This window comes from Narcine bancroftii, chromosome 4, assembly GCF_036971445.1.
Source record: "Narcine bancroftii isolate sNarBan1 chromosome 4, sNarBan1.hap1, whole genome shotgun sequence".
NCBI classification, from domain to species: Eukaryota; Metazoa; Chordata; class Chondrichthyes; order Torpediniformes; family Narcinidae; genus Narcine; species Narcine bancroftii.
In genome coordinates this window covers 206,588,735-206,603,026 of record NC_091472.1, presented here as the reverse complement: position 1 = coordinate 206,603,026, position 14,292 = coordinate 206,588,735, and the positions used below count along the sequence as shown (strand labels likewise).

At 54.4% G+C, this 14,292-nt stretch overlaps 1 protein-coding gene across 4 annotated transcripts in view; it reads right to left on the bottom strand.

The window, feature by feature from the left end:
• The window catches only part of adora2aa (adenosine A2a receptor a), a 68,462-nt gene extending 54,440 nt beyond the window's left edge, over positions 1–14,022 (bottom strand). The window contains exons 1-2 of one of the 4 annotated variants that reach the window (XM_069933756.1): positions 13,924–14,022; positions 8,477–9,463 (exon numbers count right to left, since the gene is read on the bottom strand). In XM_069933756.1, the coding sequence (XP_069789857.1) occupies positions 8,477–8,823 (347 nt within the window). In that variant the 5' untranslated portion in view covers positions 8,824–9,463; positions 13,924–14,022. Of the gene's footprint in view, positions 1–8,476; positions 9,464–11,346; positions 11,416–13,215; positions 13,317–13,494; positions 13,585–13,923 lie in introns of those variants that run through there. The other 3 variants (XM_069933753.1, XM_069933754.1, XM_069933757.1) reach the window with 3 other exon arrangements.
• Positions 14,023–14,292: the final 270 nt, after the last annotated feature.

Sequence of the window (14,292 nt, the reverse complement as noted above, 5' to 3'; positions counted from 1 at the left end):
CTGGGTATTTAGGATTGCCAGGGTAGATCTAGATCACTGTAGATGGTCAGGGTAGATCCTGGTCACTGGAGATTGTCAGGGTATATCTGTGTTAACGGGTATGGTCAGGGTACATCTGTGTCAATGGGGATGGTCATGGTAGATGTGGTTCACTGGGGATGTTCACCCTAGATCTGGGTCTCAGGGGATGGTTAGGGTAGATCTAGGTCACTGGAGGTGTTCAAGGTACATCTGGGTCACTGGAGATGGTCAGGGTAGATCTGGGTCTCTGGCAGTGATCAGAATAGATCTGTGTATCTGGAGGTGGTCAGTGTGGATGCATTCCTCTGTGGATGGTTAGGGTAGATCCGTGTCTCAGGCGATGGTCAGGTTATATCCTGGTCATTGGTGATGGTCAGGGTAGATCTGGGTACTTGGGATTGTCAGGGCACGTCTGGGTTAACGGGGTTGGGCAGGGTAGAACCAGGACATTGGGATGGTCACCCGAGATCCAGGTCTCAGGGGATGGTCAGAGTTATCCAAGTGACTGGGGATTATCCTGGGATACCCAAGTCATTGGGGATAGTCAGGGTAGATCTGGGTCACTAGAGGTGTTCAGGGTAGATCTAGGAAACTGGGGATGGTCAGGGTAGATCTGGATCACTGGGGATGGCCAGGGTAAATCTGGATCACTGGGGATGGCCAGGGTAAATCTGGATCACTGGGGATGGCCAGGATAAATCTGGATCACTGGGGATGGCCAGGGTAAATCTGGATCACTGGGGATGGCCAGGGTAAATCTGGATCACTGGGGATGGCCAGGGTAAATCTGGAACACTGGGGATGGCCAGGGTAAATCTGGAACACTGGGGATGGCCAGGGTAAATCTGGAACACTGGGGATGGTCAGGGTAAATCTGGAACACTGGGGATGGCCAGGGTAAATCTGGATCACTGGGGATGGCCAGGGTAAATCTGGATCACTGGGGATGGCCAGGGTAAATCTGGATCACTGGGGATGGCCAGGGTAGATCTGGGTTTATGTTGATGGTCAGGGTCGATCCAGGTCAGTGGAGATGGTCAGGGTAGATCCGGGACACTGGGGATGGTCAAGGCAGATCTGGGTCAGTGGAGATTGTCAGGGTAGATCTGTGTTAATGTGGAGTGTCAGGGTAGATCTGTTTTAATGTGGATTGTCAGGGTAGATTAGGTGGACTGGGGATGATTGGGGTAGATCAGGGATACTGGGGGTGATCAGGGTCGATCTGGGAAACTGAGGTTGGTCAGTGTAGATCCAGGTCACTGGAGATTATCAGGGTAGATCTGGGTATTTGTGATTTTCAGGCTAGATCTGGGTCACAGGAGATGCTCAGTGTAGATCTGGGTCACGAGATTATCAGGGTTGATCTGGGTTAACGGGTATGGTCAGGGTAGATCTTGGTAATTGGGGATGGTCAGGGTTGATGCGGGTCACTGGGGATGGTCAGGGTAGATCCGGGTGTCAGGGGATGGTCCAGGTACATCCGGGTCACTGTTGATGGTCAGGGTAGGTCAGGGTCACTGGAGATGATCAAGCTAGATATGGGTTAACAGGGATGGTCAGTGTAGATCCGCGTCTCTGGAAACTATTAGTGTAGATCCCGGACACTGGGTGTGGTCAGGGTAGTTCATGGTCACTGTGGATGTTCAGGGTAGATCTGGGTATTTAGGATTGCCAGGGTAGATCTAGATCACTGTAGATGGTCAGGGTAGATCTGGGTATCTGTCAGGGTAGATCTAAGATGCTGGGGTGGTCAGGGTAGATCTGGGGCACTGGGGATGGTCAGGGTTGATCCGGGACACTGGAGATGATCAGGGTAGATCTGGGTATTTGTGATTGTCAGGGTAGATCCGGGTCACTGGAGATGGTCAGGGTAGATCCAGGTCACTGGAGATGGTCAGGGTAGATCCAGGTCACTGGAGATGGTCAGGGTAGATCCAGGTCACTGGACATGGTCAGGGAAGATCCAGGTCACTGGACATGGTCAGGGTAGATCCAGGTCACTGGACATGGACAGGGTAGATCCAGGTCACTGGACATGGTCAGGGTAGATATGGTAACTGGGGATGCTCAGGGTAGATCTGGGTCACTGGAGATGATCAAGCTAGATATGGGTTAACAGGTATGGTCAGTGTAGATCCGTGTCTCTGGAAACTATTAGTGTAGATCCCGGACACTCGGTGTGGTCAGGGTAGTTCATGGTCACTGTGATTGTTCAGGGTAGATCTGGGTATTTAGGATTGCCAGGGTAGATCTAGGTCACTGTAGATGGTCAGGGTAGATCTGGGTCTCTGTCAGGGTAGATCTGAGATGCTGGGGTGGTCAGGGTAGATCTGGGGCGCTGGGGTGATCAGGGTCGATCTGGGAAACTGAGGTTGGTCAGTGTAGAAACAGGTCACTGGAGATTATCAGGGTTGATCTGGGTATTTGTGATTTTCAGGCTAGATCTGGGTCACAGGAGATGCTCAGTGTAGATCTGGGTCACGGGATTATCAGGGTTGATCTGGGTTAACGGGTATGGTCAGGGTAGATCTTGGTCATTGGGGATGGTCAGGGTTGATGCGGGTCACTGGGGATGGTCAGGGTAGATCCGGGTGTCAGGTGATGGTCCAGGTACATCCGGGTCACTGTTGATGGTCAGGGTAGGTCAGGGTCACTGGAGATGATCAAGCTAAATATGGGTTAACAGGGATGGTCAGTGTAGATCCGCGTCTCTGGAAACTATTTAGTGTAGATCCCGGACACTGGGTGTGGTCAGGGTAGTTCATGGTCACTGTGGATGTTCAGGGTAGATCTGGGTATTTAGGATTGCCAGGGTAGATCTAGATCACTGTAGATGGTCAGGGTAGATCCTGGTCACTGGAGATTGTCAGGGTATATCTGTGTTAACGGGTATGGTCAGGGTACATCTGTGTCAATGGGGATGGTCATGGTAGATGTGGTTCACTGGGGATGTTCACCCTAGATCTGGGTCTCAGGGGATGGTTAGGGTAGATCTAGGTCACTGGAGGTGTTCAAGGTACATCTGGGTCACTGGAGATGGTCAGGGTAGATCTGGGTCTCTGGCAGTGATCAGAATAGATCTGTGTATCTGTAGGTGGTCAGCGTGGATGCATTCCTCTGTGGATGGTTAGGGTAGATCCGTGTCTCAGGCGATGGTCAGGTTATATCCTGGTCATTGGTGATGGTCAGGGTAGATCTGGGTACTTGGGATTGTCAGGGCACGTCTGGGTTAACGGGGTTGGGCAGGGTAGAACCAGGACATTGGGATGGTCACCCAAGATCCAGGTCTCAGGGGATGGTCAGAGTTATCCAAGTGACTGGGGATTATCCTGGGATACCCAAGTCATTGGGGATAGTCAGGGTAGATCTGGGTCACTAGAGGTGTTCAGGGTAGATCTAGGAAACTGGGGATGGTCAGGGTAGATCTGGATCACTGGGGATGGCCAGGGTAAATCTGGATCACTGGGGATGGCCAGGGTAAATCTGGATCACTGGGGATGGCCAGGGTAAATCTGGATCACTGGGGATGGCCAGGGTAAATCTGGATCACTGGGGATGGCCAGGGTAAATCTGGATCACTGGGGATGGCCAGGGTAAATCTGGATCACTGGGGATGGCCAGGGTAAATCTGGATCACTGGGGATGGCCAGGGTAAATCTGGATCACTGGGGATGGCCAGGGTAAATCTGGATCACTGGGGATGGCCAGGGTAAATCTGGATCACTGGGGATGGCCAGGGTAGATCTGGGTTTATGTTGATGGTCAGGGTTGATCCAGGTCAGTGGAGATGGTCAGGGTAGATCCGGGACACTGGGGATGGTCAAGGCAGATCTGGGTCAGTGGAGATTGTCAGGGTAGATCTGTGTTAATGTGGAGTGTCAGGGTAGATCTGTTTTAATGTGGATTGTCAGGGTAGATTAGGTGGACTGGGGATGATTGGGGTAGATCTGGGATACTGGGGGTGATCAGGGTCGATCTGGGAAACTGAGGTTGGTCAGTGTAGATCCAGGTCACTGGAGATTATCAGGGTAGATCTGGGTATTTGTGATTTTCAGGCTAGATCTGGGTCACAGGAGATGCTCAGTGTAGATCTGGGTCACGAGATTATCAGGGTTGATCTGGGTTAACGGGTATGGTCAGGGTAGATCTTGGTCATTGGGGATGGTCAGGGTTGATGCGGGTCACTGGGGATGGTCAGGGTAGATCCGGGTGTCAGGGGATGGTCCAGGTACATCCGGGTCACTGTTGATGGTCAGGGTAGGTCAGGGTCACTGGAGATGATCAAGCTAGATATGGGTTAACAGGGATGGTCAGTGTAGATCCGCATCTCTGGAAACTATTAGTGTAGATCCCGGACACTGGGTGTGGTCAGGGTAGTTCATGGTCACTGTGGATGTTCAGGGTAGATCTGGGTATTTAGGATTGCCAGGGTAGATCTAGATCACTGTAGATGGTCAGGGTAGATCTGGGTATCTGTCAGGGTAGATCTAAGATGCTGGGGTGGTCAGGGTAGATCTGGGGCACTGGGGATGGTCAGGGTTGATCCGGGACACTGGAGATGATCAGGGTAGATCTGGGTATTTGTGATTGTCAGGGTAGATCCGGGTCACTGGAGATGGTCAGGGTAGATCCAGGTCACTGGAGATGGTCAGGGTAGATCCAGGTCACTGGAGATGGTCAGGGTAGATCCAGGTCACTGGACATGGTCAGGGAAGATCCAGGTCACTGGACATGGTCAGGGTAGATCCAGGTCACTGGACATGGACAGGGTAGATCCAGGTCACTGGACATGGTCAGGGTAGATATGGTAACTGGGGATGCTCAGGGTAGATCTGGGTCACTGGAGATGATCAAGCTAGATATGGGTTAAGAGGGATGGTCAGTGTAGATCCGTGTCTCTGGAAACTATTAGTGTAGATCCCGGACACTCGGTGTGGTCAGGGTAGTTCATGGTCACTGTGGATGTTCAGGGTAGATCTGGGTATTTAGGATTGCCAGGGTAGATCTAGGTCACTGTAGATGGTCAGGGTAGATCTGGGTCTCTGTCAGGGTAGATCTGAGATGCTGGGGTGGTCAGGGTAGATCTGGGGCGCTGGGGTGGTCAGGGTAGATCTGGGGCACTGGGGATGGTCAGGGTTGATCCGGGTCACTGGAGATGATCAGGGTAGATCTGGGTATTTGTGATTGTCAGGGTAGATCCGGGTCACTGGAGATGGTCAGGGTAGATCCAGGTCACTGGAGATGGTCAGGGTAGATCTGGGTATTTGTGATTGTCAGGGTAGATCCGGGTCCCTGGAGATGGTCAGGGTAGATCCAGGTCACTGGAGATGGTCAGGGTAGATCCAGGTCACTGGAGATGGTCAGGGTAGATCCAGGTCACTGGAGATGGTCAGGGTAGATCCAGGTCACTGTAGATGGTCAGGGTAGATCCAGGTAACTGGCAATGGTCAGGGTAGATCCAGGTCACTGGAGATGGTCAGGGTAGATCCAGGTCACTGGAGATGGTCAGGGTAGATCCAGGTCACTGGAGATGGTCAGGGTAGATCCAGGTCACTGGACATGGTCAGGGTAGATCCAGGTCACTGGACATGGTCAGGGTAGATCCAGGTCACTGGACATGGTCAGGGTAGATCCAGGTCACTGGACATGGTCAGGGTAGATTCAGGTCACTGGACATGGTCAGGGTAGATCCAGGTCACTGGACATGGTCAGGGTAGTTCCAGGTCACTGGACATGGTCAGGGTAGATCCAGGTCACTGGACATGGTCAGGGTAGATCCAGGTCACTGGACATGGTCAGGGTAGATCCAGGTCACTGGACATGGTCAGGGTAGATCCAGGTCACTGGACATGGTCAGGGTAGATCCAGGTCACTGGACATGGTCAGGGTAGATCCGGGTCACTGGGGATGCTCAGGGTAGATCTGGGTCACTGGGTATGGTCAGGTTAAATGTGGATCACTGGAGATGGTCAGGGTAGATCCAGGTTTCTGGGGATGGTTAGGGTAGATCTGGGTCTCTGTCAGGGTAGATCTAAGATGCTGGGGTGGTCAGGTTAGGTCTGGGGCACTGGGGATGGTCAGGGTTGATCTGGGTCACTGGAGATGATCAGGGTAGATCTGGGTATTTGTGATTGTCAGGGTAGATCCGGGTCACTGGAGATGGTCAGCGTAGATCCAGGTCACTGGACATGGTCAGGGTAGATCCAGGTCACTGGACCTGGTCAGGGTAGATCCAGGTCACTGGACCTGGTCAGGGTAGATCCAGGTCACTGGACCTGGTCAGGGTAGATCCAGGTCACTGGACCTGGTCAGGGTAGATCCAGGTCACTGGACATGGTCAGGGTAGATCCGGGTCACTGGACATGGTCAGGGTAGATCCGGGTCACTGGACATGGTCAGGGTAGATCCGGGTCACTGGGGATGCTCAGGGTAGATCTGGGTCACTGGGTATGGTCAGGTTAAATGTGGATCATTGGAGATGGTCAGGGTAGATCCAGGTCACTGGAGATGGTCAGGGTAGATCCAGGTCACTGGACATGGTCAGGGTAGATCCAGGTCACTGGACATGGTCAGGGTAGATCCAGGTCACTGGACATGGTCAGGGTAGATCCAGGTCACTGGAGATGGTCAGGGTAGATCCGGGTCACTGGACATGGTCAGGGTAGATCCGGGTCACTGGACATGGTCAGGGTAGATCCGGGTCACTGGACATGGTCAGGGTAGATCCGGGTCACTGGACATGGTCAGGGTAGATCTGGGTCACTGGACATGGTCAGGGTAGATCCGGGTCACTGGACATGGTCAGGGTAGATCCGGGTCACTGGATATGGTCAGGGTAGATCCAGGTCACTGGACATGGTCAGGGTAGATCTGGTTACTGTGGATGCTCAGGGTAGATCTGGGTCACTGGGTATTGTCAGGTTAAATGTGGATCACTGGAGATGGTCAGGGTAGATCCGGGTCTCTGGGGATGGTTAGGGTAGATCTGGGTCACTGGACATCGATCGACAGTGTATTTGTACCTCAGAGTCTCTGCACTCTCTGACCCCATATTACAGTCCTTGCCCTCTCACCCTGCATTGCTGACCCCGCCAACTGACTCCATGTGTTTCAGTCTCACCGCTGAACCCTGAATGTAACAGTGTGAAGTATAAGAGTACTGCAATAAGCTGCAGTTGCTGGAATCTGGAGCTGACAAGGAACTGTTGGAGGAACTCAGCAGGTGAGACAGCATCCATGGGTTGGAATGGGCAATCAGCATTTCAGGTTGGGACCCGTTTTCGAGACTAAGATAGAACAGATGAAACTACATGAAGGAAGGGAAAAAGAGGGGCCCAGGTGTGATAGGTTGTAGGGCAGAAGGTGTGAGAGGTGGAAGAATAGGTAGAGGAAGCGATCACAAGGAAAGGGAATTGAAGAGAGAGAGAGGGAGAGAGGCGTGAGAAAGTCAACAGGTCATCAATTTTACTGTCATCTGATTATACAAGTATAACCTGATGAAACAGCGTTCTCCACAACCATTCATCACACACACACATGCTCAAGTTTAGACCCACACATACACAAGGTGTAGGTTTTCAATAAAGCGATCGCCTCATCCGAGTTTGATCTCACCCATGGTGATGAGTTGGCGCTTCCAGCAGGCCAAGGTGGGAACGTTGAGGAGAGACCGAGAGCATCATCACTCCCCACCCAACTCGAGGCCACTTTGCCGCAATTTCCCTACCTGAGCGGGTTCTTGATGGAAATGTATCGATCAACTGCGATGGCCAGCAAGCTGAAGGCCACCCTAGGGATACCAGACACAGTAGATTGGGTCCGATGGTGTCCAGGAATAGCTCTGCCTCACTTGGAACGTCTGTCTGCGGCCCTGGGTTATGGTGGCCATTCCAAAAGCAGGACATGGTCACATATGTACACAGTGCGTTTGCATTTGTTGTTTTAGCAATACAGTTTCAATCTTATAAAAAATATAATTTTTTAAAACACACCGCGTGCGCGTGTGTGTGAGCGTGCGTCCACGCGCATAGTGACCTATGACCACGTCCTCATTTGGGAATTTGGGAATCCCGAGGTGGATTTGTGGGGGTGAGGAGGTGTCGGGGTAAAGTTCTGCAGTTACAGTGGGAAGGGTCTGAGGGGGTTGAAGGGTAGGGGTGGGGCAAGGTAGTAGAGGGAGCAGAGGGAAGAACAGGTCAGGGAAACTCGGAGAGACGGATTCCTGTGAAAATCAGATCAGGGTGTGATGTGTGCGAGTGCTCCTCCCGAGATCCATCCTCACCCCAGCACCCTCCTGGGCTCACTGCACCGCCTCTCCCCACGCCGGGGAGAACTCCTGGCCACTTATTCCTGGGACAAAGCGCTTCCAGCAGGCCAAGGTGGGAACGTTGAGGAGAGACCGAGAGCATCATCACTCCCCACCCAACTCGAGGCCACTTTGCCGCAATCTCCCTACCTGAGCGGGTTCTTGATGCAAATGTATCGATCAACTGCGATGGCCAGCAAGCTGAAGATGGAGCTCTGGGTCAACACCACCACAAAGCAGGCAATGAAGAGGCAGCCGTAGAAGAGGGAGCAGAATCCAGTGCTAATGGAGATGGCAAAGGGGATGGCGAGCACTCCCACAGCAATGTCCGCCACCGCCAGGGACACCACAAAGAAGTTGGTGATGCTCTGCAGGTTGCTGTTCATGTAGACGGCCCAGCAGACCAGCATGTTGCCCAACACTGAGAGCACCGCAATCACCAGCTCAAATACAATGTAGACCACAGTGTCCCAGCTCCACTCTGGGACTGTCTGCATGGTGCAGGGAGCAGGATGCTGATGGAAATCAGTGATGAAACACAGTCCATATCTGCGGCTCAGGGCCAAGGGAGGTGGGGGCAGTTCGATCAGATCGAGGCCACAGACTGCAGCTGAAGACAGTGATATTCCCCCTGCTCCAGAACCACAGGTAGATTCCCTCTCTCCAAGGATTTCACAGGCACAATCATCGCTCTGCCCAGGGGGTACAATCCACTCTAGCGACAGGTCTCCGAGCAGTCGTCCATGAGAGGAACTTGTCCGTCACCTTTACTCGTTGAGACCCTGTCCGATCCTGAATCACACCAGAGTCTCAGTCTGATCCTGAATCACACTGAAGTCTCCATTCGATCCCGAATCACACATGATGCCTCCGTCTGATCCCAACTCATACCAGAAAATCCATCCGATCCATGTCCACACCAGAGACTTCGACCCTGGTCCACACCAGAAACTCTGTCCAATCCCAGTCCACACTAGAGACTCCAATTCAGGTCCACACTAGAGACTCCGATCCCGGTCCATACTAGAAACTCTGTCCGATCCCAGCCAACAGCAGAAACTCCACCTGATCACGATCCACACCAGAGACTCCGTCCGATCCTGGTCAACACCAGAGACTCCGGTCCAGAATTGAACTCTGACAAGATTAAGTGTTACACTTTGGTAAATCGAACCAGGGTAAGACTAATACGGTGAGTGGCAGGGCCTTGGAAGAGGCCAAAAATTAAACTCAGGTGGACAGGCTGGGGAAGACAACATTGGGCACACTGGCCTTCAATGGACAGGGTTATAAAGTACAAAAGTTGGGATGTCCTGATTTAGCTGAATGAGGTGTTGGTGAAACCACACCTGGAGTACAGTGTGCAGGTCTGGTCACCCAGCTATAGGAAGGATATCAAAAACTTAGGAGGGTGGAGGAGATTCACCATAGCTGGGACTGCAGGGGGTGAAGTTAGATAGGCTGGATCATTGTTCTCGAGAGCTTCATAAAATCACGAGGGCCATGGATGAAGTGATGGTTCTAGACCAGAGGGGGTAGGTTTAAGGAGAGAGGTTTAAGAGGGGAAACCTCGGTATGGAATGAGCTACCAGAGAAAGCTGGAGAATTGGTATAACTACAACACCTAAAAGGCATTTGGACAGACCATAACCCTAACCCTCATGTGCGATGGAGAGGAAGGATTCAGAAGGATATGGAACAAATGCAGGCAAATGGGATGGGCCCAGGAAGCAGACTTGGCTGGGATAAATGAGTTGAGCCATGCTGTGGGACTCCAGGCCACTGCTAAACCTGAGCCCCCTTCGCTCCCATTCTCTGTGATGTTAAGGCTTTTAAAAAGCACTGTTGTGACCTCACATGTGAGCAGTTTTGGGCTCCTCATTTAAGGAGGGATGTGCTGACGTTGGAGAGGGTTCAGAGGAGGTTCGCAAGGATGAGACCAGGGATGAAAGGGTTCTCGGCCTGTACTTGTTGGAATTTAGGAGAATGGGGGGGGGGTATCTCATTGAAACATTTCGAATGTTGAAAGGCATGGACAGAGTAGATTTAGAAAGGTTGTTTCCCGTGGTGGGAGAGTCAGGATTTTCTTCAGCCACTGGGAGGTGAATTTGTGGAATTTGATGCCACAGGCTGTTGTGGAGGCCGGGTCATTGGATGTATTTAAGGCTGAGATTGAGAGATTCTTGATTAGCCAGGGCATCAAAGGTTATGTGGAGAAGGCCTGAGTGGGAAAATGGATCAGCTCATGATTGAAGGGTGGCCCAGACTCAATGGGCTGAATAGCCTATTTCTGCTCCTATGTCTTATGGTCTAATTGAAGTCATCTGAACCCTGGTGACTCATCCTAACACACCTCATCTTCCTGTGGAAAGGTGACCAGAACTGCACTCAGTGCTCCAAGCAGACGAGATGTCAGGGGGATTGGAGGGGATGGTCTGTCTCCATGCCCTGCAAGAATCTCTGCCTTCAGGTAAAAATATCTTTCCACCCCTTGTCCAAATCTCTTGGCTGCAATAATCTTTCAGGACCAAGGTCATTCCCCTCTGCTCCATGCGGATGTTTCACAATGGTCGCTGAACTGGTTTCTTCACCAACTCTCAACACCTCCCCATCAACCCTCAGCACCTCTTCAGTCTCCCTGTGCCCTACGTACCATCCTGGGTTCCGGAGACGGGTCACTGAAACCCGGAAACCAGCCTCTCAATCACCACCCATCCCCTCATAGGTACATACAACATAGACACACTGAAATACATGTCCGCACAAGTCTCCATCCCGTCTGCTCCTCACACCAGGTTCACCAGAGGCCAGAGCAATCCCTCCAGTCCCGTCCGCCCTCACCGAGCCCCATTCCCCCTTTCCCCTCCCAGCCATCCCACTCATTCTCTCCCTCCCTACCCCTTCCTCCCTCCCCATCCACTCTCACCCCACCCATCACCCACTCCCTCCTCATTACCCCTCCCTCCCCCACCACCCCCTACATAACCTGGGCACCCCCTTCCCCCCACCCCCCACCATACCTGCCGGTCCCTCTGCCAACTGGCCCCGGACTCCGGGCAGCGGCCGGAATCACTGCTCAATCGGGTGGCCGAGATGACTGGGCCAGGCCGGCTACAGGATCTCAGACAGGGCGGGCAACAACGCCCAGAGGGACCCTCATGGGGCTCCAGGTCCCGCTCTCGTCCCCTTCCACACCTCCCGGTCCCCGCTACCTCCCCCACCCCAGTCCTCGCTACCCCGCAGGGTCTGGTCTCCTGCCTTCCGCCCACCCCCCCCCCCCCCCCCCCCCCGTTCTGCTCCGGCGGGTCCAGGTGCCCTGATCTTGAATGAACGGAGGAACCGAGCTCGTTGAGTGCCCCTATCTCTGGGCTCGGTCTGACCTCCCCTTCCCCCCTCCCCGTCCGGTCCAGTGGCAGCTCCGTGAACCCCTCCGTGTGGGGGATGGCCTATGGGGAATCCGTGACCGAGGTCCACACAGAGATGGCTTGACCTGCCGGGCGGGTTTACCCCGTCAGGTTAGTCAAGCGGGTTGGCCGGAATTGTCTTGTCCCCCACTTCTAGTCTGGACACCCTCTTACTTCCCGAACTCACAGCCTGCACCCCCTCCCCACCCCGGCACCGGAATCCCGGCCTTTGTCCCACCTCTAACATCCCCCCCCCCCCCCGTCCAGGACCCGAGCAAGGGGGACTCTCCAATGACCACTTGCCCTGTCCTGTGGATCTCCAGTCACCTGCCTCCTGTGTTCACTGTCTCTCCCCATCCTCCTCCTGCCCCCTCTCCCCATCCTCCTTCCGCCCCCTCTCCCCATCCACCCTCCCTTTCCTCCTACCGCCCTCGCCCCCTCCCCCTCCTCCTCCCGCCCTCGCCCCCTCCCCCTCCCTCCTTCCGCCCCTCTCCCTCCTTACCCCAGTTCCCTTTTGATTCCCCCACCATGGGGAGGGTGGGGGGTAGGAAGAGAGAGAACCTGACCGTCTGCCCTATCAAATGCTTCTTTTCATCTCACACACTTCTCTCAGCCCAGCTTCCTTCTCCTGAGGGGAACAAGGCCAGCCGTTGTAAATCCCTGCCAACGTCCTCAGATCCCGACAACATCCCGGTGAATCTCCTCTGCCCTCTCTCCAGCTCAACCACGTTCTTCCTGTAGTGACCAGAACGCCCTTTGGAAAGTAGCCACATCACGTCCCCTGACCCCTCTGAGACGAGAAATCCACATGCCGGCCTTCAAGGGAACTGTGGGTTTGAAGCCCCAAGGTCTCTCTGATAATAAACACCCCTCTGGGACACCAATACCCAGTCCTGACTGGAGCTGTTTTAAACAAACTATCTGTGTGGCTGCACCAAGTGAGATTTTCGGCCTGTACAAGGTACAATAAGTTATCACATCCTCTGCCGAGTTGAGTTCCCCATTTGTCAGGACTGATTTCCACCTTCCAGAGTTCTACCCGGTTGGAGAAACAGCGGGAGGAGGAATTGTCCTGTCTCTGGTTTCCAACTCCACTGTGAGTTCTCTCCAAGTCATGCCAATAATGAAGGACCACCCCACCCCCCCCACCCCTCCTCTCCTGCCGTCTCTCATGTCTCCAACTTTCTCATTCTCCCTCCTCCAAGTCGTATCACCGAGGTCCCAGCCCAAGTACAAACGTCCTTCACCACCAGTCTCTGCCCCTCCCATTATCCGGCCAATGTTGGACCGATCAGCCCTGGATCCCTCTGCGTCTTCCTCCTCCTGGACCGTCCTGTCACGTCGACCATCCCAACTTCACTGTTTGCCGCCGCTAAACACGCCGGGTTTACCCCAACTTCCCTTCTCGTCCTGACCACTGCGTGCCGAGTTGGCCGACCGTACCTTCCCCCAGGATGAGCCCCGTGTCCCGCCGCTCCCACTCACCCAACTCAGGATTCCATCGCCGGCGGAGCCCACCCGCCTCACCCCTCCTTCCGGCGGCCCGGGCTGCGCTAGGGATGTCCCCCTGCACGGAGCCGGCTCACCAAGACTCGGACACATTGTGGGGGCACTCTTCCGCCCCTCCCCCCCCCCCCCCGTTCTCCCCACATCCTGGGTTCCTCTGGGTTGAGGGGTGGGGGGAGATGCATCAGCCCAGCGGGTCACGGAGAGCAGGCTGGAAGTTCCACCCAGTGGACATGCGAGGGCACGATGGAGACTTGCCTGTGGGATGTGGCCGGCCGTGGGTTTCTCCCCTCCCTGGCGATCCGAGCCCTCGCCTGCCCGCCGAGCAGCGCCGCACCTGTGGCGTCCCGTCTCACCGGCCGAACCAAGCAGAGCGGGGCACGCCGTTTACTGAGCGAGGCGGCTGGGGTGTGAGGGCGACTTCCTGTCGGAACTTCCTCTCCGGATCTTCCCCGGCACCAAGCAGGGGGCGAGGGGGTCGTGGCAAGAAGTTGCAGGGAGGGTGGGCGCCGATCCCGGCTGTCCCCGAGAGGCATGGAGTCCCGGGACAGTGGCACCTCCCCGGTGGACGCGAAGCCCCGGCTTCCCAGTCGCTGCGAGACGAGCGCTGAATGAGAGCGAAGGGGGAGGCTGCCTGCGCTGGCGCAGCAACACCCAGCTAGTCCGGGTCCACCCCCTCCTTCTCACCTGGTCTCCAAGCCAATAGCTAGTACTGGAAAGAAAGCCCGATCCCTCTGTTCCATCCTGCCCGGCATGATCAACAAGTCTCCGTGAAGACCGTTTAGCCCATCGTGGCTCACTCAGCAGTCACGCAACCTCTTCTTCCCCCCCCCCACCAGTCTCTCCCTTGCCCGTAACTAAGAGCCCCCCCCCCGCATATTTTTATATGGAGTACTTGAAAAATCCGGAGCACTTGGGGGAGGGCTAGTTTGATTGAGGACGCGCAAACTCCACACAGACAACGCCCGAGGTCAGGATTGAACCCGCGTCTCTGGAGCTGGGAGGCAGCTGCACCCACTGTGTCCCTGTGACACCTCTGTATTAAGGAAGGTTAGT